General features: G+C 50.0%; 1 protein-coding gene across 1 annotated transcript in view; it reads right to left on the bottom strand.

The window, feature by feature from the left end:
• ALDH1A3 (aldehyde dehydrogenase 1 family member A3) overlaps nt 1-24,242 on the bottom strand; it is a 37,456-nt gene extending 13,214 nt beyond the window's left edge. Inside the window, exons 1-9 of the mRNA XM_024232406.3 lie at nt 23,943-24,242; nt 18,464-18,568; nt 16,408-16,548; nt 11,029-11,158; nt 10,667-10,728; nt 9,590-9,718; nt 7,633-7,746; nt 5,480-5,582; nt 2,918-3,102 (exon numbers count right to left, since the gene is read on the bottom strand). Coding sequence (XP_024088174.1) covers nt 2,918-3,102; nt 5,480-5,582; nt 7,633-7,746; nt 9,590-9,718; nt 10,667-10,728; nt 11,029-11,158; nt 16,408-16,548; nt 18,464-18,568; nt 23,943-24,041 — 1,068 coding nt within the window. The 5' untranslated portion in view covers nt 24,042-24,242. The remainder of the gene's footprint in view (nt 1-2,917; nt 3,103-5,479; nt 5,583-7,632; nt 7,747-9,589; nt 9,719-10,666; nt 10,729-11,028; nt 11,159-16,407; nt 16,549-18,463; nt 18,569-23,942) is intronic.
• Between the last annotated feature and the right edge of the window lie 414 nt (nt 24,243-24,656).

The following is a 24,656-nucleotide window of genomic DNA, read 5'->3' as shown; positions in this document are numbered from 1 at the left end:
GGGCAAAGAAACAGACAAGCTTCTAGAATGTTGGTAGGAATACACGTTGGTTCAGCCTCTGTGGAAGGTAATCAGCAACACTTAAGGAAATTAGAAATGTGTTCCCACTTAGCAACCCACTTTGGGAAAGCTGTCCCAGGGATTTCCTTGTGTGTGTGAAATTACATACTCTGAGGCCTTGTGTGTGACTGCACATACCCACATGCTAATCAGAAGATGTTACTGAAATTCTGGTGGCTTCATCCAGCAGAATTCCGTACACATGTGAAAAAGAATCAGGCAGGTCCCTATGGACTGGTATAAAGAGCTCTTCCAGTTTTTTTAGGGAACAATAAACAAATTGCAAGATGGTATACTATCATGGTAACTTCCATGTAAAAATAACAAAGGCAATCAGGACTTGCATTCATCTGCTTGTATGCGCATGAAAACATTCTAGAGGGAAACATGAGGAACTAAGAACTGGGGATACCCTGGGGAGAAGGGTAAGAACCAGGTGTACAAAGGTGGGGGCGGGAGGGGCGGGAATCCTTTCACTATAGATGTTTTTAGGCGTTTTGGGGTTTGACCCGTGTATGCATACTCCACTCAAAAAAAGTAACAAAAACAGCTTTGCAACAGATCCCGAAAGAGCTCAAGGTTCTCTCAACTTCTCTCTGGGTGAATCAAGTCTCAGGTTAACAGTTCCAGATGCTGCTGAGCTGCTCTTCTCCTCCCTGAGGGGCCAAAAGGGACACAGGGGCTTCACCCAACTGCAGGTCCTCCCTGGCTGCTGGGCATATGCCATCTGGAAGACCCTGTTTGTCCTGCAGGCAGTGCTGGTTCCCTGTGGAAACCCTACACATCCAAACTCAACACTCCCTGGAGAGTCCGTAGGAACACATTGTTTAAATCTAATAATCCTCCATGAAATGTCAGCTGGTGCCTTACAGTACAGGAAGAGAGACCTGTCAGGAAGTGAGATGATGCGGCAGGGCACAACACCAGAAACAGGGAAATACGGCCCCCACAGGACTGGCTCAAGGCTGTGCTGGGCTCTCTGCCCGGAGGACGCTGCCGGATCCTGCCCGGCCAGGTGGCCTGCATAATGTTTATGTGCCTCGTTGCTCAGTTGCCAGATAAACCTGAATGATTTTGGAGCATTCCTGTGAGTGTTAGCCCGGCCGTGGACCTGGATCTAGGTCAGCTAGCTGTTTTACAGGCATGAGACAGACAGGGCTATTTAGACAGCTGTACGCCCTCTCAAAGTAAAATCTTATTACCGTAGATGAAAAAGCACTTTGGAAGAAAAAAAAAAAACCCCAACAGCGTTCTAAAATAATATACTGAGGTTAGATGGCTTTAGTGAGCTTTCAGAAGGACTTTGAGCGGTGGCATAAATGCACTGATGAAATCAGCACCCATTCTGCCTCTATCTGTTCTCTTGGAAGAAATGGGTGTATCTGGCCTCAAAAGTCAAGACTGAGACATCAGGCATAAGCCAAGAAAAGAGCCATGGAAAGAGACTTACAAATAACGATGGGGTAAAAAACTTTCTTCTGTATGGGGATCAGTTCACATATTTCCCACTGATTCTGTATTAGCTTTAAAATTCACAGTGGATTTGATAATGACTTGTGGTCATGTTTGCGTTCCGATCTGAAATCCAGCCGAGGCCATTAGACAACCTTGTGTCACTGACCGCTGGGTTTGGGGCAAAGGCTGGGCAGGCAATGACTGAGGAGAAGGAATGTTAGCCACAAGAAGAAGTGCTTTCTGCCAGCGTCACATGGCATCGGAGTGTGTGGGCTGGGGCCGGTGGAGGGTGGGCACTAATGGCCAGAAACGCACCCCTCCTCCACGAGGCCCTCCCTTCTTCCCCAGCCAGGGCATCCCCACAGGACAGCCTGATGTCATGCACAGACACTCACTGCCACCTAGACTGGAGAACCTGTCATCTAAAACTTCCTCCTGTTTAAAAATAAAACCTGCCTGTAATTGAATACTTCCTAGGTGCCATGAAATTCTCATAAGATTCACTGATTGCTCCCATTCTCCAGATGAGGAAACTGAGGCACAGAAGGATTTTTGTGACTTTCATAAAACCCACGGCCAAATCTGAGCTCAGATCCACAGCAGCCTCCCCTGTAAACATGCAGTGCTGTCACAGTGAGGGAAGTGGCAGCCTCCTGGGATAGACACGAGTGGGTAAGTCACGGACATGTGACTTGAAATTTCATGGCTGGGGCAAGACTTTGGCTAAAAGCAAAGTGAGTGGCTGCTGAGCTCCATTTCAATAATGCACGGGATGGTCAGGCTGCCCTCTTTTAAATATTTATCCATCTGCTTCACTTCATAATTAATAAGAAAGTGATACAGGATGTGCCCTTTTAAAGAGGATATTAAATCTCGTGGTTATGATCATTTTCATCCTGTCCTTGGCTTCCCAAACTCAGCCTCCAGAGACATGTTCCTACTGCCTGGAGATACATTCTCATGCCTCAGGCTCTCTCCATCTGGGATTGTTTGGTTTCTGATGGTTCACCTTGTCCTGTAACCCACGTGGGCTTGAGGGCCTTGGGCTGCGACTGAGACTCCAGGCCACACCCTGCCTTCACTCTGCTGCCTTCAGCCAGCCTGCAGCCCCTTTTCTGTAGGCAGGCCATCCTGGAGAGTGGAGGGTTCAGGCAGATGGCCTTCTGCCCTGGGAACAGCGCCCTCCTCCCATGCCTCAGTGTGTCCTGCCCCCTTTCATGAGCCCCTGGGACCTGAGAGGATTGTGTTGTTGATCAGTTTCTAAAGAAAAGAAAGCCTCCTGGGCAGGACAAGTCAGCATTCCTTCCTTGGAGAGGGACCCTGTAGGCGGTTGCCATGGGACTGCCTGCTTCAGCCCCTAGACAATCACCGTGGGTTCAGACACACCAGGCGGATTACCTACCTGAGGCCCCTGTTCTGTTTTGACATCGAAGGGGTCTCCCACGGGCCGTTTCTTGGCATACTCCACGCTCCGCCTGACAAACTCAGAGTAGACCTGCTCCTCCACGAACACCCTGGAGGCCGCCGTGCAACACTGGCCTTGGTTGAAGAACACTCCCTGATGGGCACACTCCACTGCCAAGTCCACTGGACGGGGAGGGGCGAGGGAGATGGGCAGAGCGAGAGGAAGCGATTAAGTCGTTAAAGCAGGACTGGCGACAGCTGTAATTCTAATTGCCCACACGAGAAAACAGGCCCCAGGATGGCTGCATTTCAGAAATTAATTTTGTTTGCAGACTTTCCCAAACAGAGAGGAACGGAGAAAGGATTTTGGGGTCCACCAAGTTTGGGGTTAAATCAATTCCCTGACTGCAGGACTTCTCAGTACCTTTAATATGCTACTAAGTCCAGAGAGTCATAGCACTCCCCAGTTCACTGGCCTGTGTAACCCTCCCCTCCCCTTTTTCTAGAGGACTAATGTTTTATAGAATAAACTTTGGTAATTATTGATGCAGGCCCACTGGTGAGAACTTCTAAAGAAGCCAAAATGTTTCACCTTGAGTAAAAGGAGGGTCTTATTAAGCAAGGTAACATCATGTGCGTGACTTAGAAGGGCTGACTCTACGTTGCAGAGCTGACATTGAACTAAAACCAGTTATTCAAACCGAGCTAGAGGGTGTTTAGAGAATAAGATCTTGGGGGACACGCTTAGTGGATAAGAATGGTATTGGGATGTCATTTACATCTACAGAGGGGTTTCTAGTGTTCAACCCTTGGCTGGTTTCATCACCACCAACCCCCGCACTATTGCTTGCTGAAGAAATGCAGCTTTCCTTTGCATAGAGGCTGGCAGTGGCTCTGGGCATTGGAAGGTGATCCATTCCAATCCCACAGGGGCTGCTCCAAGGGACTTTGCCCTTGGCTTTGAGAAGGAGGCTGCTCCTATCTAGCTGAGTCATTTGTGCAAGTTTCAGTGGCAGCAGGACAGCACCATAAGGTTTGGGGGTACCTCTCTGCACCCTTGACCCCTGCAGCTGGCTGGGCCAGGTCCCAACTTGGAACTGCCTCTCCTCCAAGATAACAGACTCATTTCCTGCTCCTGACGGAGCTGGGGTGAGGAGAAGGGCAGGGGAATGGTGGCTTGTTACCCTTGATGTCTTGCCTGGGATGCTGGTTATGTCAGGATGTAATTTGTGGACTGGCATTGCCCTGATGAGGAGAAGGAGGTGGCTACACAGCATGTTTTTATGACCCTTGTAAGTAAAACCAAGCCCCAAACACAATTAGTCCTGTGCTTTAGCTGCAGTTTTCCTCCCCGAGAGGAGGAAGATGAACTTCAGTGCAGGTAGAGTATCCAGATATGGTGGCACAGGAATGCAAAACAGGAGTCCTGGCTATTTGGGACTCCAAATGTGAGTCACAGGGCCAGAAATGCTCCATGTGGCTCCAAAAACCACTTGCTATTCATAGCACTGATGGTGCTTCCACAAGGGAACGCTAACCCAGGCAAGAAATGGAAAGTCCATCTTCACACCCAGCTCCCCTTTGCTTCCTGAGAGCCTGTTTCCTCCTCCTGTTCTTTCTCCCATTGTGAAAGCCAGCTGCCAGAAAGGAACTGATATCAGTCATTTACACCTTAGTAAGAAATTGTGCCAGGGTCATTTTTCTTGGGGATATTTGTAATTCCAACCTTATCTGAGTGTGAAATGAAAAGCTTTGTTCTCCATGACAGGAATTTCTGGCACCAGTGGACAGGTCGGGGAGGCTGTTCTTTAAGGCAAAGGTGTTTCAAGGCACTTGGGAAGTCACACCTTTTGATAGCTGACCCTGTCAGCAGGTGAATGAATGCCCGGCCAGCCCTTCCTTCCCTCTTGTGGACATGGCAGCCAACAATAGCATATATTTATCGTTGTGTCATTTGGCTCTGTCAAGACACAAGCTATCCCCAAACTTCTGGGCAGGTTGCTTTCCCAGGGCAGGGGTGCAGGCCTAGAACCAGGCAAAGAGGGTAATTTGAAGGATCAGTTGCTACTGCCCTCCTCTGATTTATCAGGTCTGAGACGCAAGGAAAAAGCATCTCTACTCTTCAAGGATCTTAAAACATATGACAGGAAATGTGACTTGGAGGGGAGAAGAATGAATGACTGGGAGTGGGCGGCACCTGCCCTCCCCACTTCTCCCAGGGGACTCTGGAGGAGAAGCCAGACCTGCTCCTCGTGACCCCAGCTCTGCAGGAACAGGCAGGTAAACTTAACATTGAGGCGCAGAAACAGGCAGCCTCTCAGGTGCCACTCAAGCCATGTCATTTTGGCAGTAGAAGGCAGCTTTCTACTAGAGTAAAGCTGGCATTCTGATGTCCACCTGCCTGTCTGCGGCTGGCTGACTGGGCGGGATACCCACGGTGGAAGCGTCCCCACTGTGCACGCATCTTACTCTCAGTTAGTTTTGAATTCAGGCCAGAAAGTGGGGAGAGACGGATGGATGCCCTGAAGCCCCAACAAAGCCCAGGAGGGCAGAGACTCACAGTCAGCGTCCGCACACACGATGCAGGGGTTCTTCCCCCCCAGCTCCAGCGTCACCCGCTTCAGATTGCTCCGGGAGGCAGCTTCTTTAACCAGCTTTCCAACCTCCGGGACAGAACACAGATCACAATTTACCTTGGATGTGGCTGAACTTGGCCCAGGTGCAAACATCAGCGAACATTCTGATCAAACCCGGGGGGCAGTGCCACCACCTGGCTCTCTGCCCAGGCGCTCCAGGCCCCAATGCTGTCGCTTCAGTCTCCTGGCCTCTGCCAGCATCTCCTCCCCTCTGCCAGCATCTCCTCCCGTGCCAGACCATGACATCCTGGGATCCTTGGTCTGAGCCGCTCCACTTACAGGTGCGAGTTAGAGCCTCTGGGAGCCCACACAGCTGGCTGGGAACAGGGCCACCGCCTGCTCACCTGTCCTGGTGCCCGTCCTTCTGAACCCAGCAGGCTGGTCCAGCCAGTCTGGTATAAGGGCTTCAGGGACTGCAGGGTGACTCTTCTACCTGTCACTAGAAACAGCTGAAATTCCAACAGCCCAGTAAGGAGGTGGTTCTGTGTGGCTCTTTGGTGTGATCTGAGGGAACCTCCAAGTGTTAGAGAAGTAGTGAGGGCAGCCAGCCTTCAGGATGAGAAGGAGCCGATTCTCTGGAAACACACTCTAAGACTGAGGCTGCCGCAGACAGGCAGGGAGTGAAGGGGTACGCTACGAGCAGAAGAGCCACTCGCTAGTCATGCTCAACGCCCCCACGGGGTCTCTCCCATTGCCCACCGCACCCCTGGAGGGGAGGGCTGGCCCAACATGACTTGGTCACTTATCTAGGGCAACAAGTAAAGCCCAGCACCATGAACTTCAGAGCTGGGAAGATCCTAGGAGACCAGCGCAGACACGGAGGCCTAGAGCCAGAAGCTAGCAAGGGGTGGCCCGGGCTCTTCCGGGTCTGAGACTGTTTTCTCCAATGCTAAGGTGTGAGTGCATTTTAAACATCAGCGAGCTCATGGGTGATGGCTGAATGAGGTCTGGAATCCATCCACAGGGCAATGTCTGTCCCCAAGGAGAGTAACAGCATCCATCAGGGCTGGACTAAGGAGGGGGATGGGGACACTGATTGCAGCGGGTGTTTTTTTCTTTTTTAAGTACAGAAGAAATACTTTCTCATTAAAAGTAATTCCACATAGAGATATATGTAAATTAAAGGGAGAAAGCCTTCAGCTTCCCTCCCGCTCTGCCCCGAGCCCACCCCATAGGTGGCCATCAGTAATGATTTCTTGGGAATCCTTCCAGATAATTTCTACTTCTACAAGCACACACTCCTATGAATGGGATCATATTGTGGGTAATTTTCTACAGTTTGCTGTTTTGTGCTTCAACAATAGATCATGGACAGCTTTCCTTGTTGTAATGGCTGTAAAACACTTCATAGAATGAATATAACATCCTTGAAAATATGTCCCTGAAGCCTCATGAGAAAATTTCTCTAAGTAGTTTTTTCTTTCTTTGAAATGGAACTTCTGAATCAAAAAGTTTTTCACTTTTAAATGTTGGATGAGTGCTACCAAAACACCGTGCATCTCAGGGAAAGTGTCGGTGAGCGCCTGCTTCCCCATATTCTCGGTAGTATCATTTCAGTTTTTAGCAATCTGGCAGGCAAAAGGAAAGTCTGATTTTGTTTGAGTTTGCATTTTCCTGATTACCAGCAAACTAGTTTAAGCTTAATGGGCATTTAGTATTTCTATTCTCTGAACTGCCCATTTTTCTACCATTCAGTTTGATTTTCTTTTTCATTGATTTGTAGGAGCACTTTACATATGACGGATATAAATTCTTGGAGCACTGCATGCATCACAACTATTTTTCTCTGAGCTTGTTATTTATCTCTTAGTCTTAATTATGGTGTTGTTTGACAGATGAATATTTTACATTTTTACTTTATCTTATCTCTCAATCTTTTCTTCTAAGGCTTCTGAGTTCTATTAGATATTTAGTTTGGAAACTAGGCCAGTGACTTTTTTAACTGGTTGTTATGTACTAAAACATGGTCAAATTTAGAAGAAAAACAAATCATATTAAAGCCTGTCAAAGGAAAAGTTCACGGGTGTCAAGTAACGCTTCCCTTTCACTTTCCCCAGCACCCCGTGAGGAGGGTTACCGCCGTGGACCCGGTGAAGGCGATCTTGTTGATCTGAGGGTGAGAAGAAATTGCTGCTCCCACTGTGGGCCCGAATCCTGGCACGATGTTCACCACTCCTGGAGGGAACCCGGCCTGGGAAGAAATCAAGATAGCACTTGAAGAAGAACGAACTTCATCCACCATGGATCCACACTTGGGCCGAGAGAGCCGTGGCTGCGTCACATCCCCACAGGCAAGCCCAGGCCGGGCTGGATTTACCTGGGACCCAGATGCAGCTGACCTGGGCTTCTCACCCCCTGCTGCCAGCCCAGTGTGCAGGCTGGGCAAGGGGAGATGCCCACCTCTCCTTCCGGGGGGACCCCATCCCAAAGTGATATGCAGTGCAAATGTGTCGTTATGCTTCAAGGTGGCCATGGCCCACCTGTAGCACAGCACCTTTCCACATGGGGAGTGTGTGTGTGTGAGAGAGTGTGTGTATGTGCTAAGGGGAGAGGGGTAGCTTGATCAGAACCCCCTGCCCGGGATCAGAGGCACCTGCAAAATATCTGCCAAGAGCTTCAGTTTTTTTTTTGTTTTTGAGACAGAGTCTTGCTCTGTCGCCCCGGCTAGAGTGCCGTGGCGCGATCTTGGCTCACTGCAAGCTCCGCCTCCCAGGTTCACGCCATTCCCCTGCCTCAGCCTCCCGAGTAGCTGGGACTACAGGTGCCGCCACCACACCCGGCTAATTTTATTTTATTTTATTTTATTTTATTTTTTTAAGTAGAGACGGGGTTTCACTGTGTTAGCCAGGATGGTCTCTATCTCCTGACCTCGTGATCCACCCGCCTCGGCTTCCCAAAGTGCTGGGATTACAGGCGTGAGCCACCGTGCCCGGCCCAGTTTTCATTTTTTAATCAGACCCGTTATTGTTCCAAATGGTGACAGGGTATCACTCCCTTAAAGTTCTTTGCTTGTTCAACCTGGGTCTCACCTGGAGCAAGCCCTTCTGGAAGGCAGGGGCTGCCACCTCGTTCATGTTCATGCCTCGTGTTTTTCATATACTAAGCCTCTTTATCAGGCAAGAACACAAAACAAATGAGGTGGAGGATGCTCTTCCCCACCTGTGCTGAGTCTTACTTAGAACACATTATTTCAGAAAGTCAAGATTTTAGGCATGGTGCTTGAGTCTTTAGATTTTTAGGCACTGTTTCTTAACAGTTGGGATTTTCAAATTCCTAAGTATCACCAGTGTGACTTAATTATGCCCCACATCACCAAAGGAAAGTGGGAAATTGGCTCAACACCAGCTGTTCCCACCTTGCCTCTAAGCAACTGTGGACCTGCCTGCCAGTCATATCAGCCCGACTAAGAAGAGAAAGGAATGGATCTTTTCTTCTGTCCCTCTTTGCTTCCTGTTGCTTTCTCTAAATCTTTGCTCCATACAACCTGGGGATGGAATGACTAAAGGTATGTCTGGAAGGAGGTGTCCCATTGAGCCTCTGTTTCCCTAAGTTCTGGCTGCCTGAGGGAGAAGAGATTGCATTCAGAGCAGAGGGCACTGATTAGCAGGGACCCGGCACATGGACTGCTGCAGCTGCCCAGCTGGAGCTGGCGAGGCCACCTCTCCAGAGAAAAACGGACCATTTCATAAACTGAGAATGCAAATCCCAGAGAACCTCCCAAATATTTGGCTTCCTCTTGGTTGACCCCCCCTGCAAATTCTCTAGACAAACCACTGGGTCCTCAACCATAGGTTTGAGCCCATAATAAGAGTTAAGCATTCTCATTAGGACCACTGGGAGGAATGGAGTTTCTCCAGCTCAGTGGCCACAAGCCGGAGAAAGAACGTGCAGTCGCCAAGCAAAACACTGGGAGTCATTCCCTTCCCACTCGATTGCCAGCAGTCTGCCACTGTCCCGTCTCGTGACAGTGGCCTGGTTCCTAGGAGTGGGAATGTTACCAAGAACATGTGATATTTTCTTTTTGGATGTCTCACCTCTTTGATCAGAGAGCCGAGATAAAGGGCGGTGAGAGGTGTCTGCTCCGCAGGCTTCAGGACCATGGTGTTCCCACAGCACAGGGCGGGTGCCAGCTTCCACACCAGCATCAGCAGGGGGAAGTTCCACTGCGACAGAGCACAGGGGCTTTGGGGGCCCAGATCCACCCTCCAACCCTGTCGCATGTGCCCAACGATGCCTTTGTGGAGGACACGTGCCTTTCATGGTCTGGATTTGGGGTATATGGGGTAATACAGGAGTGTGCAATGGTCAGAACTGCATTCCCGCACAGCGCTTCCGAAACTGCATTCTGGGTGGTACTAATAGGCAGCCTTTGCAAAGAGGATGCTGTTGCACGTGTTCTACCTCCCCCTCTAAAACGTCTGCTGCAGACGTGTCCTCCTCCTTGCCTCCATGGGCACTTTTCCAATCCCCACTTCATGTTGCCACCTGGCTCTTCAGCTTCCTGCCTGGCCGTTGTTGCAAAGGCCAGAGGCCTCCCAAACAGACAGGCAGCATTGCTGCATTTCTTGGGCACCTGTAAGCATCCCCACCGCCCAGTGGATAAAGTCCCGGCCCCTTAGCAGCCAAAGCTGCTGGAAGCTGGCCCACACCACCTGCCACGTGTGCTCACCCTTTTCCTCACTTTTGCTCCTGCCTGAGCTCTAGCCCCACCAGCTTTCCTGCTGTTCCCTTCCAAGTAGCCCACCCACCTCTACACTTTTGCCTAGGCCATTCCTACTCCTTGGAAAATCCTTTTCCTTGTTGAACAAATCTTTCTTATCTTTAAGGCCCAGGTAAGAGACCACCTTCCTGGAAATGCTGTGGCCATTCCTGACCAGTCTGGCTGGAATCCACAGTGCTTTCCGTGGATGCCAAAAGCCGGTCTTAGGAGAGCAGAAATGGGGTCTAATCCATCTCAAGAGCCCCCAAGCATGGAGTTCCATGCCACAGAGAAAATGCTTGTTCAATGCTGGTGCAATCCGATAAAAACACACCAGAAATTGATTCCAAAGGACACAGGGCAGTGGGGCGGGATCTACATAGAATCTACTGAGAAAAGCTGCCATACTTACTGGAGTGATGGCCCCACAGACACCAATGGGCTCATGCCTGGTGAAGCACACGACGTTGTCATCTGGAAGAGGATTACATGGTGGGGAAGGACACACTCACTTAATCCAGGTTAGGAACTTCAAGTAGTAAAAAGACAAGAAAGAAACCAACAACAAGATTCAAGTCTTGTCTGTTATACAGAGAAGTGATTTGACCTCAACTTTAAAGGCGAATTTCTTAGAAGAAGAATTGGCAGTACCATTTGGAGAGGGAGTGGGATTGGGAATGGTGCCTTGGGGAAACAGTCAGGAGGAGCTCTGGATTAATGAAAAGATATAGCCCCAAAGGGATCCCAAATGAAGCTATAATCCACCTTGCTCACCTGTGGGGATGGTCTTGCCCTGGATTTTGTCTGCCCACCCTGCAAAGTATCTGAGGGTTCTAATACAGCCCTCCAGGTCGATGAAAAAAGCATGAAGAAATGGCTTCCCTGTATCCATCGTCTCCAGGGCCTGCAATAACAAGATGATGTCTGTTTCGGACATGGCTTGCTTTTCTTTTGCACTGTCAGGCTGTTAAAGATGGAAGCTGGGGAGAGAACACAGTCCTAGGACATTGCTCTGTAGACCTCACAGTCAGATGCACCTCTTCAGAAAGCATGACACTGAATGTAAAGCGAGGCCTGTCTCTGAGCGTGAGGATTGTTTTTATTTCAAAACACCTGAAGTGCGCCAAAACACAGACATGCACCCTCTTTGAAGGGCCCCTTGGAGGCCAGGCGGGTTTAAAGCTATGCTGGGAAGGAATGCACACTGGCATCTGATCTTCCATCTGTAGCACAGTGGCCTCTGCTGTGTGGCCAGTCGTGTGTGCTTGCGCGTTCCCAGGAAGCTCTCTGAAGGTTAGCTGGCTTTGGGGTGGCTGCAGTGGGAGCTGCCCTCCTCGAACAAAAGAGAAAGGGAAGACGTAGGCTCTTCCTTCTCGGCCAGGCTGGCCAGCGTGGCTGTGGAAAGTGACCTAGCCGAGAAGGGTCGCGCCCCCAGCACAAAGATGCAGTCCTTCCCTCCTGCACTGCGGAGCCCGGCCGGATGCAGAGTGGGAAGGGAGCAGACTGCCCTGCTGGTGAGGGAGGTGATTACCCAGGGCGAGTGTGCAGCCACTCAATGGCAGGGATTCTTTTCTATTTCCAGCCTGGGTGGAAGAGAACCCCTTTGTCCCTCAGACAAGTGGCCCCAGTTGAGCCCAGCGCTGAAACCGCCAGTCATCCGCCTCTGCAGGAAGTGGCCGCCCTGACACATAGCCCAGGGCTGGATTCTTGTGGAAGAGTCAGTGGAGTGAGATGGTGATTGAAAAAGGAAGAAGGCCCCTCCTCGGATCCAGGGCTTTAACCCCAGCACACTCCCCCATGTCTCACCCTTTGAGCTCCATGACTCCATTCCCACTTCAACGGGAATGGAGGACACTAACGGCCCAGTGACTTAGCCAAGGCCACCCAGTAAGGCAGCAGCTGAATTAGGGGCATCTACTTCCGGCCAGCACAGCGACTGGCCTTTAGAGGCTGCTCCTGGACACGTGTGTCTGGAAAGACTGCAGGACAGCCACTCCAGATGCTCAGGCTACCCCAGCTCCCTTTTGCTTCAGGAATGAGCCAAGCCCCCTTTAAATAGGAGGCAACCACATCTGCTGAACCCTAGTTAAGTAAGTGGGCCTTGGGTAAGTCCCTGAATCTCTCCCTGCCTCAGTTTCCTCACCTGTAAAATAAGAATAATAACAGTTCCTACCTCACAGGGCCAGTGTTAGAGTGAAAGGAGTCAGTGTCCACAGAGCACCAACCACAGTGCCCGCCCATGGTGAGTGCTGGATTGGTGTTCACATGAGAACACTGATGATTACACTGATTATCATCATCTTCCCTTTAGGCACCAGAGAAGGGCTTGGTGATCCTCACCTGGGGACCCAGACAGGGCACTGGGTTGCTGAAGACCACAGGACTGGTCTAGGTTGGGGGTGTGTGTTCTGCCCCCAGCAGCTGCCGCTCAGGGACTGAGTCAGGCCAGTGTCACATCAAGTATACTCTAGTGTTGGTTCCTATAGATTTTCACTCAAGCGTCAACTTTCATTTTTCCAGGGGAAGCCTAGCAATTGCAAATAGTGCAAAAAGTCCTCTAAGACTGACCTATTCCAGACAGTATCTGCATATCTGTCAGTGGAATCGGGAGTTTATTCTTCGCTCTTTTCTGGGATGGAACAAGAGAGAGGACTTCAACATCCAGCACTGAGGGTAAGTGCGAGACATGGAGCCAAGATTCTGCCTCCAGTCCTGGATTAGTACCACTGGCTGGGTGACCTAGGACAGGTTACTTAACCTCTCTGGGCCTCAGTTTCTCATCTCTGAAATGAGATAATAAATCCTACGGATCAACAAGGTGGGTAATGGTGAGCATTCAGCAAGCGTTACTACAACAAGCCAGGTACATGGCGAACATTCAACAAGCATTGCTATTTGTTTTTATTATCAACTTCAGCAAGTTTGCTTACTGGAGTGACAACATGAATTTTCCAGGTTAGTTTTATGGAATTTCTCTGAGCAAAACCCAGGTCATGATAGGTTTAGACGGGAAATTATTAAAAAAATTACGCAGGTGAGTGAGTACAAGCGCTCGCTACAGATTGAAACAGTCATCCTTTAAACAACTTGTTACTGTGTAGCCACTCCTAGTTTATTTCCTTTAACATTTTAAGAGAAAAATGTGCCTCCTGAGAAATTAACACATCATAACCCTCAGATACTAAAGAATGATGGGAAGTGCCAGGAAAACAGCACGGCAGGGCTTACAACGAGAGGACCCAGAAATGGCACTTGGGGTGAAAAGGAGAGTGGATAGGGAGGGCTTCCATTTGGGAGCTCCCAAAATGAGCACCCAAAGAGCAGAGTTGGGGCCTGGGTGCCCCAGCAAAGGAAAGCCATCCAGGGGCCGCTGGATCCCCCACATCTGTTTCCAGACACTGAGCACAGAAATAAACACCCAGCTCTGTCAAACCACTGAGCCGGCAAGAGTACACGCTCCACGAACACGCACGGAAACCATATCGAGGTGGAGAGCAAGGGGCGCTCTCCTGTGATGTGGTTGAAGTTTTAAAAACCGTGTTTGCCAGTAATTCTCTTGTCCCTTTCATGTAGTGGTAAAGAGCTGGATCTTATTTCCTGTGGGCTGTGAGGTGCCAGTGGCAGAAGTGATTTGCTGGGTTTGCATTCTGAGATCCTCCAAAGCTGTCTGCTATCAAAACACAGTCGTGCCAGGACAATGGGGCAGCCTGAAGATGAAGGTGGCTTTGCAGCCTCTGCTCCTAAGATGATACTGACACTTAAGGACAGGGTTCAGGGCGGGGGGTGCCCAGGGCACATCCTCTCTAGCCTGCTATTAGTCCGCACGGACATTGCCGACTGATGAGCTCATGCCGGGTGAAAACAGAAATGTTTTTGAAAAAGCCAGTTTGGCAGCTTGAGGGTTGAGGCTGGCTTACGTTGCAGGAAGAAACCAGAAGCTCCTCAGAGAGAAGCGCTTACCCTGGGAGGGAGCTACCCTCACCCGGGGAACATGTGGACTGGCCGGGCTGACTGGGAAGGAAGGAAGGGGAGCTCGAGTTTCTGTGTTGATGCACCCTTAGGGAAATGCACCCAAGAGTATGGCCTGAGAGTTCCTCCACCCTAAGAAACACATTCAGGGGCAACAGCAATTTCCGTGTCCTGGCTGACACCCTCCTTTAAACAGTGGCTACCCTACTGCTTGCTCCTGACATCAGAAAAACCATTTTTCCAAATCAAAGGCCAAAAAGGAGATTTCCTCCCCTACAACCGGGCCTCAAGGTTTGGAACGACTTTTAAAAACAAGAGGCTGAGATGGGCAAGGACAGGATGCAAAGGACCTCATGGCCCAACATGGCCCTGAGATGTCCTCTGATCACTCCCTCATGACCAGAGGAGGGTCTGAGGATCCTGCTAAAAAATGGATTTACAACTGATGAATGCCTTGGCAGCCCAACCTCATGGGGTACGCTGCATCAATATCCCCACCTAAGGTATCTAGAAATTACTGGCCAGCAGTGCATGTAGCTGAGGTTAGAAAATGGGTCTTCACATGGCCTTATTATGATAACTGCTGTTATTAATAATAGCTATCATCTATTTAGTGCTTACTGCCTGCCAGGGACTCTGCCTAGAATCTTAAATAGATCATTCTTACACCACTGAGTTATCAGTATCGGTGACATTTTACATGAAGAAATAAATCTCAGAGAGGTTTCACAACTTGTCCAAAGTCACACAGCTAGTAAGTGGCAGAGTGGGGATTTGAACCCAGGTCTTTCCTACTCTGAGGTTTCCTATAACCAGGCTTTCCTGCCCTCACCACCACCCCACATACGCTCGCTACGAGCCAGTTCAGGGGTGATTCAGAAATGATTTTAGGTCACATGGGAACAATTTTTTCTGTGTTAAGTGGTGGCATTTATTTTAGTAAGTATTAGAAAAATAAAATTAGCACATCAAACCTGTGATTTCATGAATATTGTTTCTTAGGATGAGATTAAACTTAAGTTTAAAAGGGAGTTAAGGCTGGGTGCAGTGGCTCACAAGGTGCTGTAATCCCAGCACCTTGGGAGGCCAAGGCCGGCGGATCACCTGAGGCCAGGAGTTCGAGACCAGGAGTTCAAGACCTGGCCAACGTGATGAAACCCTGTCTCTATTACAAATATAAAAATTAGCCGGGCATGGTGGCAGGCACCTGTAGTCCCAGCTACTCAGGAGGCTGAGGCAAGAGAATCATTTTAACCTGGGAGGCACAGGCTGCAGTGAGCCGAGATCGTGCCACTGCACTCCAGCCTGGGTGACAGAGGGAGACTCTGTCTCAAAAAAATAGATAAAATAAAATAAATAAAAGGGAGTTAATACAAAAAAGAAAAAAGTTAAGTACATAAACACACAGGTGGTACCAGGATATGGCCCAGCTCATGGTCACCAATCTGTGAGTGCCCCAGGTCTGAGGCCACTGATGTAGCTGAACCTCCTATAGACAACCACGTGGTCGAGACCACTGATGTAGCTGAACCTCCTGTAGACAACCAGGTGGTCGAGACCACTGATGTAGCTGAACTTCCTGTAGACAACCACGTGGTCGAGACCACTGATGTAGCTGAACCTCCTGTAGACAACCACGTGGTCGAGACCACTGATGTAGCTGAACTTCCTGTAGACAACCACGTGGTCGAGACCACTGATGTAGCTGAACCTCCTGTAGACAACCACGTGGTCGAGACCACTGATGTAGCTGAACCTCCTGTAGACAACCACGTGGTCGAGACCACTGATGTAGCTGAACCTCCTGTAGACAACCACGTGGTCGAGACCACTGATGTAGCTGAACCTCCTGTAGACAACCACGTGGTCGAGACCACTGATGTAGCTGAACTTCCTGTAGACAACCACGTGGTCGAGACCACTGATGTAGCTGAACCTCCTATAGACAACCACGTGGTCGAGAAGCTGCGCTGCAGAGGACAAAAGTCTGACTTTGAAATGAAAGATTCAGTCTAGAGGCATTAACACCTGCAAGTATTACCAGAGAGCTGTATCTCAGAGGATGGAACAGACCCACGACCACACAAAACCAGGACCCTGATCTTTTTTCCCACACCCCATGGCGGACAGGACCCTCAGTGCGGCTGGCTTATCCCCCACCGGCCCCCATGTGCATGTACTCACGGCCAAGGTGGCGCGGTCCCTCTCCACCAGGTCAGCCAGCTGGTGCAGCAGCCGCCCACGACTCAGGGCATCCAGCCGGCGCCACGGTGAGCCCCTCTGGAAGGCAGCCTGTGCAGCCTCCACAGCCTTGTCCACATCGGGCTGAGTGGCCAAAACAACAGAGAGAGGGTGTCATCTTTTGATGCGACTGCAGTTTGGGACCACGGCTGTCAGTTACAGAGAACAGCAGAATTGTGCCGCTGGCAGACAGGCTGCAAGCAGCAGCAAGGTTTTCAATGACTTGAGTGGCTGGGAGCGTTCAAGTGATTTTTTTCTTCTTTACATCTTAATATTTCTACAGTGGCCAAATATCAATGTTTGTTTCTGATTATAAAAAGCATTTAAAAATATTTCCTAAAGACTATTTTTCTCAGGGACCCAAGTACAGAAAAACTTTCCACTGGCTGGCTCAGTGTGAACGCACACAAGCCTGCTGTTCACAGATCAGGTGGGAAGTGTCTGCCTGGCATTTTATCCCAGCTGGGAACTGGTGGTCCAAGAGTGAGAATGGGGAAATTCGTTCCTTCCTGGATTGCAGAACTGAGCATCGTGGAACAGTTCGCAGACAGGGAGGAGCATGGAGGCCATTTTTCTCCCTTCAGTCTCACCCACCCCATGGGAGCAGAACTGGATCTTTTATGCACTGATAGAATAATCACAACAGAACCTTCTTTCTAAAAGGAAAGAAGTGAGGGCCATTTAGAGTAGTGTCACTGTCTCTTTTTCTCAGGAAAATGGGCCACATTCGTCTCGAAGTCCCCTCCATGCCTCTCTCTTTCTAGGAAGGTACAGCAAGGAGTGGATGCGGGACACCAGGCAGGAGTGACTCTAGGGAGACTCTGGGTGTCCAGAGCTGGCTTGGGGGTGAGCAGAAGCTTGGCAGTGGGACACTGAATTCCTTGTCCCAGGCTCTGGGGTGGAGGCCAGGACCTTTCCAGCTGCAGAGGGTGGGGTGGCCTCTGGCTCAGAACACTCACTCAGACCAAGGGAGAAATCAAGGCCCAGGGCTAGGGTCTCGTTCTCCTCCCAGCCCCTGTACGGGGCACTTGGGCGTCTCCTAGTGGAAACCCCATTCCATGTCATGGCTTCCCCCCGATGCCCTCACATTTTTCTATGAGCTTCTCTGTGCCACGTTCTTTGTTAGCAGAGCCTAACTGTCATGAGGTGCCCCACAGAGGGAGGTCTGTGTAGGTTGGGCCAGTGTGCATTTGCACGTCTGTCACAAAAACTCATGGGCAAGATAAAATCCAAGCCTACTCTGCACACGCCCTTCACTCCATCCACTTCCAACGTCATCAGTTTGCTGACTAAGAACATCAGTCCAGTGCTCCAGCAGCTAAGGAAACATTTACATCTCCCTGCCCTCAGTGGAAGGGCTTTACCTCTGCACTGACATTCAGAATAGATCTGATGGCCTTGCAATGTATAAAGGACACATTCAGAAGTCCCTTAGCTTCTGTATTACGATATAGACCTTGCACTTGCAAATAGAGTGATAAAGATTACCGCTTTCCATGCTCATGTAAATTTCTAGGAGAAAAGAAATCTAGTGGTTACCTTGTTAACTATCCCCGCATCACCCGGGTAGCAGCTATTTTTTTCCTTCAAGTCTATTTTTTTCTAAAGTGTCTCCTGTCAGAATGCTGCATTTGGTGAAACACACCAGCAGGAAATGCTTTCTGGAAAGATTCTTTAATGCCTCCAGGTCCAAATAATTGATTAAAAAAAAAAAAGAAAAAAGAAAACCTTTCCTTTAGCCATATGATGAGGATAGCTGAGGTCATCCTCATAGATGGAGAAACATCTATCAAAGGAGAATGATTCTCTGCAGAGGATCATCGGTAATTGATCCCATTCTGTGCCACGTGTCTGAGAACCACACGCCAATTCGCACAGCTAGCCCAGGCCCTGCCCCTAGGATGGGCCAGTTCTGTCTTATAGCTAAGCCAAACCATTTCCTTATCCTTTGGTCATCTATAATTGAATTACTTAGAGCAATTTTTTTAAAAGTATTTACCTTATCTCCTTCTTCCACTTCACATATTTTCTCCAGAGTTGAAGGGTTATATGTAGCAAACTTTTTCCCACTCTTGGATTCATGCCATTCATTGTTGATAAATATCTAACCAGGAAAGGAAGTGTAACGAATTAGGTTTAGATCAAAATCATATAATTTCAACATGCTAAGGACCTTAGGTAACATCTTATCCATCTTTTCCACCTTCCTCCCTGCTGCTTCCCTCTCCCCTTCAACATTTTATAGATGAGACCCGGAGAGGGACAGAGTCCCAGGACCACATGACCAACAGATCAACCAGGACAGATTCGAAATTCAAGTTTTGGTCAAATAAAACTAAAGTCACTTAGAGATTTTTTTCTAAATTATTATTATTATTTTCAGCAATAACATGGATTCACAGAGGAATGGCAACTTAAATGGTTAAATAGAGGCTATGAATGGAATCTCATACCCTCATAGACCTTGGGGGAAGAGTCAATAGATTTATATATATAAAAGTCCCGAGCAGCCTGCCTGCCCCTGAAGGGTAAGGACGCACCGAGTACTCCTTTTCTCCTTTCAGTGGCAACACTCAGCAAGACTGATTGCCAAGGAGCTCACTTTGAGGAGGATCTCACCATCGCCCTTCAGTTTTCAGTTTTCACCAATGCACATCAGCATGTCCCTCCCCAGCACATTCCCCTTAAAATGTGTATTTTCATAGCAAACCACCACGGCACATGTTTACCTATGTAACAGACCTGCACATCCTACACATGTACCCTAGAACTTAAAATAAAAGTTGATAAAATGTCAAAAAAAAAAAAACCACACACAAAACTTCCGAAGCTTGATAATAAACCAGTGTTGAAATACAAAGTTAAATGTCTGGGTTAGAAACTTTCCAGGTTACATTAAGAGATGTCACAAATAACTTCATATAACCCACAGAAATCACTTTTCTGGGAACCTCAATGATCCGGAATGCAGATGAGAATGAAAATTTGCTTAACAAAAGACATCATGAGCAGACAAAGAAGAACATACGAAGTCCATGCACTGAAACATATGTACTATTTACTGTTAGTTTACACTAAGTTCTAATTGTCTTAATAATGTCACATTAAAAGAGAGGCTTTTGGAAAAGAACTAGGAACAGACATGACAGACAATATACAAAACACATTCTGACAGCACGCAGGTCCCCAGCTGCCCAGCCAGAAGACACACAAACTCCTGCTACACCAACTTGGAATGGCTTCCTCATCACAGCCTATCACAGCATCAGAAAAACCCCTGTGGCAGAAATGGCTAACATGCATGTCTGTCAAGTAAAATGCCATCAATAATTTCTGAGTACAGAATTAGTTCATCAGGTTCCGTTTTTACATCTGTCTGCATTTGGTATACATAGCTTTACTTTGCTTCTTTTTGAATTGTTTAAAGGAAGAATTGCATCCCTCAAGGGCTAATTTCAATTATTGTGAAATTGATTCATTTGGAACATTTGACTCCCCAGTGATGACAGATGAGAGAGGGCAGCCATCTCCTAAGCATGCGTCTTGGTTACATTCTCTGTATTGAGCTTCCTGTATAAACTCCACAGCTCCAGATTAATACCTGGGTGATGGGTTGATCTGTGCAGCAAACCACCATGGCACATGTTTACCTATGTAACAAACCTGCACATCCTGCACATGTACCCCAGAACTTAAAAGTTGATAGAATGTTAAAAAAAAAAAAAACCACAAAAACCTCTGAAGCTCATGGGTGAGGAAGCCTGGTCTGAGTCGGTTGGGGACCAAGTACAAGAGGCAGACTCTGGCTGGGCAGGTGAGCAGAGACCAGCTGCCCCCTAGTTTGGAATACAGAACTGAGAGCATCGGTCACCAGTGGGACTTGCCTGTCTGGCTTCTGGAAGCTTAGCGTCTCCAACGTGAGGCCAGGCCCCCAGGGAAGTGCACCAGGAAAAGGCCAGGCTACAATTACAGGTTTATTCTTCCAGCTGAAACTAAATCCAAGAGTTCACTTTTGCCATCCAGCAAGTCATCACTTGGTAACAGCGAGAAATTAATAACTGGGGAAGAAGAGTTAAGTTAGTGCGGGGAGGAAAGTGCAGCCAGGAAGAGGGGCCCATTTGTAGAAAGATGAAATTTCGTGGGTTGGATAATAGAGACTGTCAGTGAAAATTGCTGATTCCAGGTCCTTCCTGGTATCAATTCCAAGGGGGAGGGAAAATGAGAAGGTGGCAGAAGAGAATATAAATAAGGGGACTGAAAACAGATTACAATGATCGGATGTCTGCTATACTTCATCTCCAAGCATGCTCCTCCAAAAAAAATTACTGTTTGTTCATGACATTGATCTGTAACCAGCAACCTCAAAAAAAATCAGACTGTTTGACTCTAACCATATTTTCCCATCACTATGTTTTTAATTTTGTAAAATCTTTTACTTTATACCACACTACAGTAGTAAGTAATCTTGTAAGTGGTTTCTACTGTTGATTTTTCTCTCCACTAAAACAAAACAAAAGCACAAATATAAGGAAAGGGTATATAAATACGGTCTACTGATTATGCTGGCTGTATTATTTTGAACTCCAAATCAGGGTAAAGGGTCTAGAAGGAACTGTTGTCTTTGATTTGTGGATTAGCATGCAACAAACCTTATAGAGGTATAGCATTAGGCTACATTGAGCTGTAGACATGCAACAAACCTTATAGAGGTATAGCATTAGGCTACATTGAGCTGTAGACATGCAACAAACCTTACAGAGGTATAGCATTAGGCTACATTGAGCTGTAGACATGGTTCACATTTTACAAAAGGAACAGAATGACATGGAATCAGGACTGAGCTGTAAGGTGTCTCAGGCAGAGGTGAAGATGGCAGTCATACAAGTGAATCCTATTGATGCCGATTTCCAGTAACTTCCATCTGACAACAGGCCACTCAGCTAAACTCAAAAAGAATACGTTTTCAGAAAAGGAGATTTGGGGGAATTTTATTTTTCGTAAGAGAGATAATAAAAACTGGTGTTTTAAAAATCAGAAAACTTTGAAGAGAATCCCTGCTACTGGAAGAAATTTTATAAGGAAAGAAAGAGAGGCCCCCTAAATTAGAAGGGACTTCTATCCTCTGAGATCTGTGTGGGGACCCTGGAGGGGCTCTCAGCTCTCCAGAATCACACAGCATGACCCTAGAGAATGCAATGGTCACATGTGAGGACAAACGAAGGGCTTTAACAAAGTCATCCCGAAAGTTGGACCACCCTGGGAAGTGGCACTGCCAGGGCTGGGGCTCAGATGGACCAACTCTGGTGTGTGCCCCATTATCAAGAAGCACCGAGTCAATGTTGGAAAATAGCAGAACACTGCTGGCTCCCATGCTCCACCGTCTGCCCTCCTGCCAGGCCACCCACCTGCTGGGCCACTTGCCCACTCTGGGCCTCGGTCCTGCACTTCAGTTTATCCCTCTCCTTCCCTCGGCAGGCACTCTTGGTGGCCTCACTCTCGGCCGCCTCTCCAGTCCAGGCTCCCTGAGGACTGTGCCAGGGCACTGGCTGGCCACCCTCAGCCACACAGGCTGCCTGGGTCCACAACTGCTATGGGGAGGTCTCCGCAGAGATGGGCCAGGAGCCAGGACAGAGCAGGCAGTAGCACTGTCCCCCAACGGGTGAGGAGGGAGCAGCCGGTGTCAGGCAGTTGGGGCCTTCATCGCCTGGGAGACCACTCAAGATCCCAGCACTCCAGGCCGATCGACCACCTTCCCTCAGCCTCACTCCTGCACTGGTTCCCTTTAACTGGCAAAGGTTGCGCACCCACCAAGACAACAGACAACCATTGCTCTGTGAATTGTCTAAGATCTCCATAAGGGCTACATCTACACTTTAAAAGTGTCCTAAAAATCATAGAGAAAGAGGTAAACTTCTTGTATGTGGTCAGATTGCTGATAGGACTCAAAAACATAAAAAGTAAAAGGACCATAATACGTTTACTTTCTGGTTTCTATATATAGTATTTTGAAATCCTGTACAACCAAAAGAAAACAAACAACCTCCCCACTTAACCACCAGTAGCAGCAGCCAAGCACCTAGGGTTAGGGTCTTACAAAATTAGGGTACCATTTTCACTCTTCCCAGAATTCGTGTTGGAATTTTCACTCTGAAGCTGGTATTACAAAGAAAACTACATTAAGAATAATTTCCAGCGTTTAATTTACAGCGACGTGTCTTTGTTGATTACAGAGCCTTCTGAAAACAGTTAATTTAAATGTCATGTGATCAGAGGCTCAGCCGACATTGGGAATTAAGTGCCAAAAGACCCAAATCTGAAGGCCACACATAGTGCCCTGCAACTTTCTCCGCTCGATTAAAACTCTTTGAGAAAGATAATTGCTACTTCTTAAAGTAAAACGGATGAAGAAATTCTCTAAGTGCGGTGTCAGCTGGAGTTGGGGGCTATGGATAAAAGCAAAAATCAAGAGAAGCCAAAGGTGGGGAAAGTGAAGGCAATGGCTCCCGGCCTGGCCTGTGCCTCTAAATGTCCCAGCACCGGCCCACGGACAGAAGCGCACGCCAGGCAGCCTGGGGGTGTCCTCCATCGGGTCGCGCTTCCGGACCCGGGTCTCTTGGCCCTCCTCAGCCCCAGCTCAGAGGCCTCGGAGGCCTCACCATCTTCTTTTATTCCTTTCTGCCCCAGGCAGGTAATCTCACCGCTCTGCCAACCCTGTAGCCTCCCAGCCCACCGCGCCAGGAGGCAGAGAACCGTGCGCTTCTGCGGCGCGACGGGGCCTGGCCGCTCGGCCTTGCCACCCACCGCTTCCCAAAGGCCCAGATCTGCGACCTTCCGGAGCGCGCTCCTTGTCTGTAAACACCGGGACCTCTGGGCTCCGGGGAGGTTTCGTCAGTAAGTGAGCACCCTCCTCCTCCTCCCAGTTCTGCTGGTGAGCTGGGCATAAACTAAGCACGGAAGGTGCCCGATGCGCTTTGCTCGGAGGACCTGTTTCCCCAGTCTTCTAACTGCAGCTCCGCCATCTGGCTCCCGGACCCTCTCTCTTGGCGTTCTCGGGCACCTCTGACCCTCTCAAAGCCAGACTCGTCCACCCTGGAAATCATCCCAGGAGTTTTTGGGGAGGGAGACCACCGCGCTCCGAGTCAACGCGGCGCGCACCTCCACTCGCGATCAAAGCGGGCAGTGCAGGGACACGTCGGGGCCTCGCGGGGATGCGTGCAGCCCCGGCACCGCGCGGGCGCTAGACGGCCTCGGTTTCCCGGCTTCGAGGCTCACAGCGCCGAGCCCCGCCGCCTGCGATCCCGCCCAAGATGCCCCGCGGAAGGTGCCGTTTCTAGAGGGCCGAGCCCGGGCAGGGAGGCTCGGGTCTCCGGAGCGCCCGGCGGACCCCCGGCCTGCTGGTCCCTCGCCCCCGCCGCCCCGAGGCTGGTTGCCCAGCGCAGAGGCTGGCGGCCGTCGGGCGGGAGGGGCGCCCAGCTCACCTTGGTGAACTTGACCTCCAGGTTGCGGATAGGGCGCGGCGGGGCAGGCGGCTTCCCGTCCGGCTGCCCGTTTTCCACGGCCCCGTTAGCGGTGGCCATGGCTCCTCCGCGCTCCCCGGCCCGAGGCGCCCTAGTCTGCGGCGCACCGGCTCGGCCCGGGCCCTGCGCAGCCTGCTCCCGGGGTGACAGCTCCCCGCCGCTTTATGCAGCGCCCCACGCCTCCCACCCGAGGGGCCGTCTAATTGGCTGCGGGACCGGAGGAAGGGAGGGCGGGCTGCGAGAGGGAGGAGAGGGGAGGGCGGCCCGCCTCACCCCACCCCGCCCCGCCCCGCCCCGCCCCGCCCGCCGCCCCTGCGGGAGCCCGAGTGCTGCGGCCCGTCCCGGCGACCGCGCCGCGCGCTCTCTGGCCCGGGAGGCTGCCTTTGGACCGGCTCCCCGAAGTGCCGCCGGGCCCCGGAAGTCGCAGGGCTGGGACACCCGACCCCGCAGGGCGCTGAGCCGCAGGGACACCCGACCCCGCAGGGCGCTGAGCCGCAGGGACACCCGACCCCGCAGGGCGCTGAGCCGCTGGGACACCCGACCCCGCAGGGCGCTGAGCCGCAGGGGCCACGGCGCTCCGCTGCCTCCCCGGAGTCGGGCGGGCTCTCCCCGCGGCACCTGCAGCCCACTCCCAGCCGCCGCACAGCGCGCTCGCCGCGCTCCGGGATGCGCCTC

Source organism: Pongo abelii, chromosome 16 (genome assembly GCF_028885655.2).
Source record: "Pongo abelii isolate AG06213 chromosome 16, NHGRI_mPonAbe1-v2.0_pri, whole genome shotgun sequence".
NCBI classification, from domain to species: domain Eukaryota; kingdom Metazoa; phylum Chordata; class Mammalia; order Primates; family Hominidae; genus Pongo; species Pongo abelii.
Note: the sequence above shows the minus strand (reverse complement) of the source record. Positions and strands in the feature narration are given on the sequence as shown.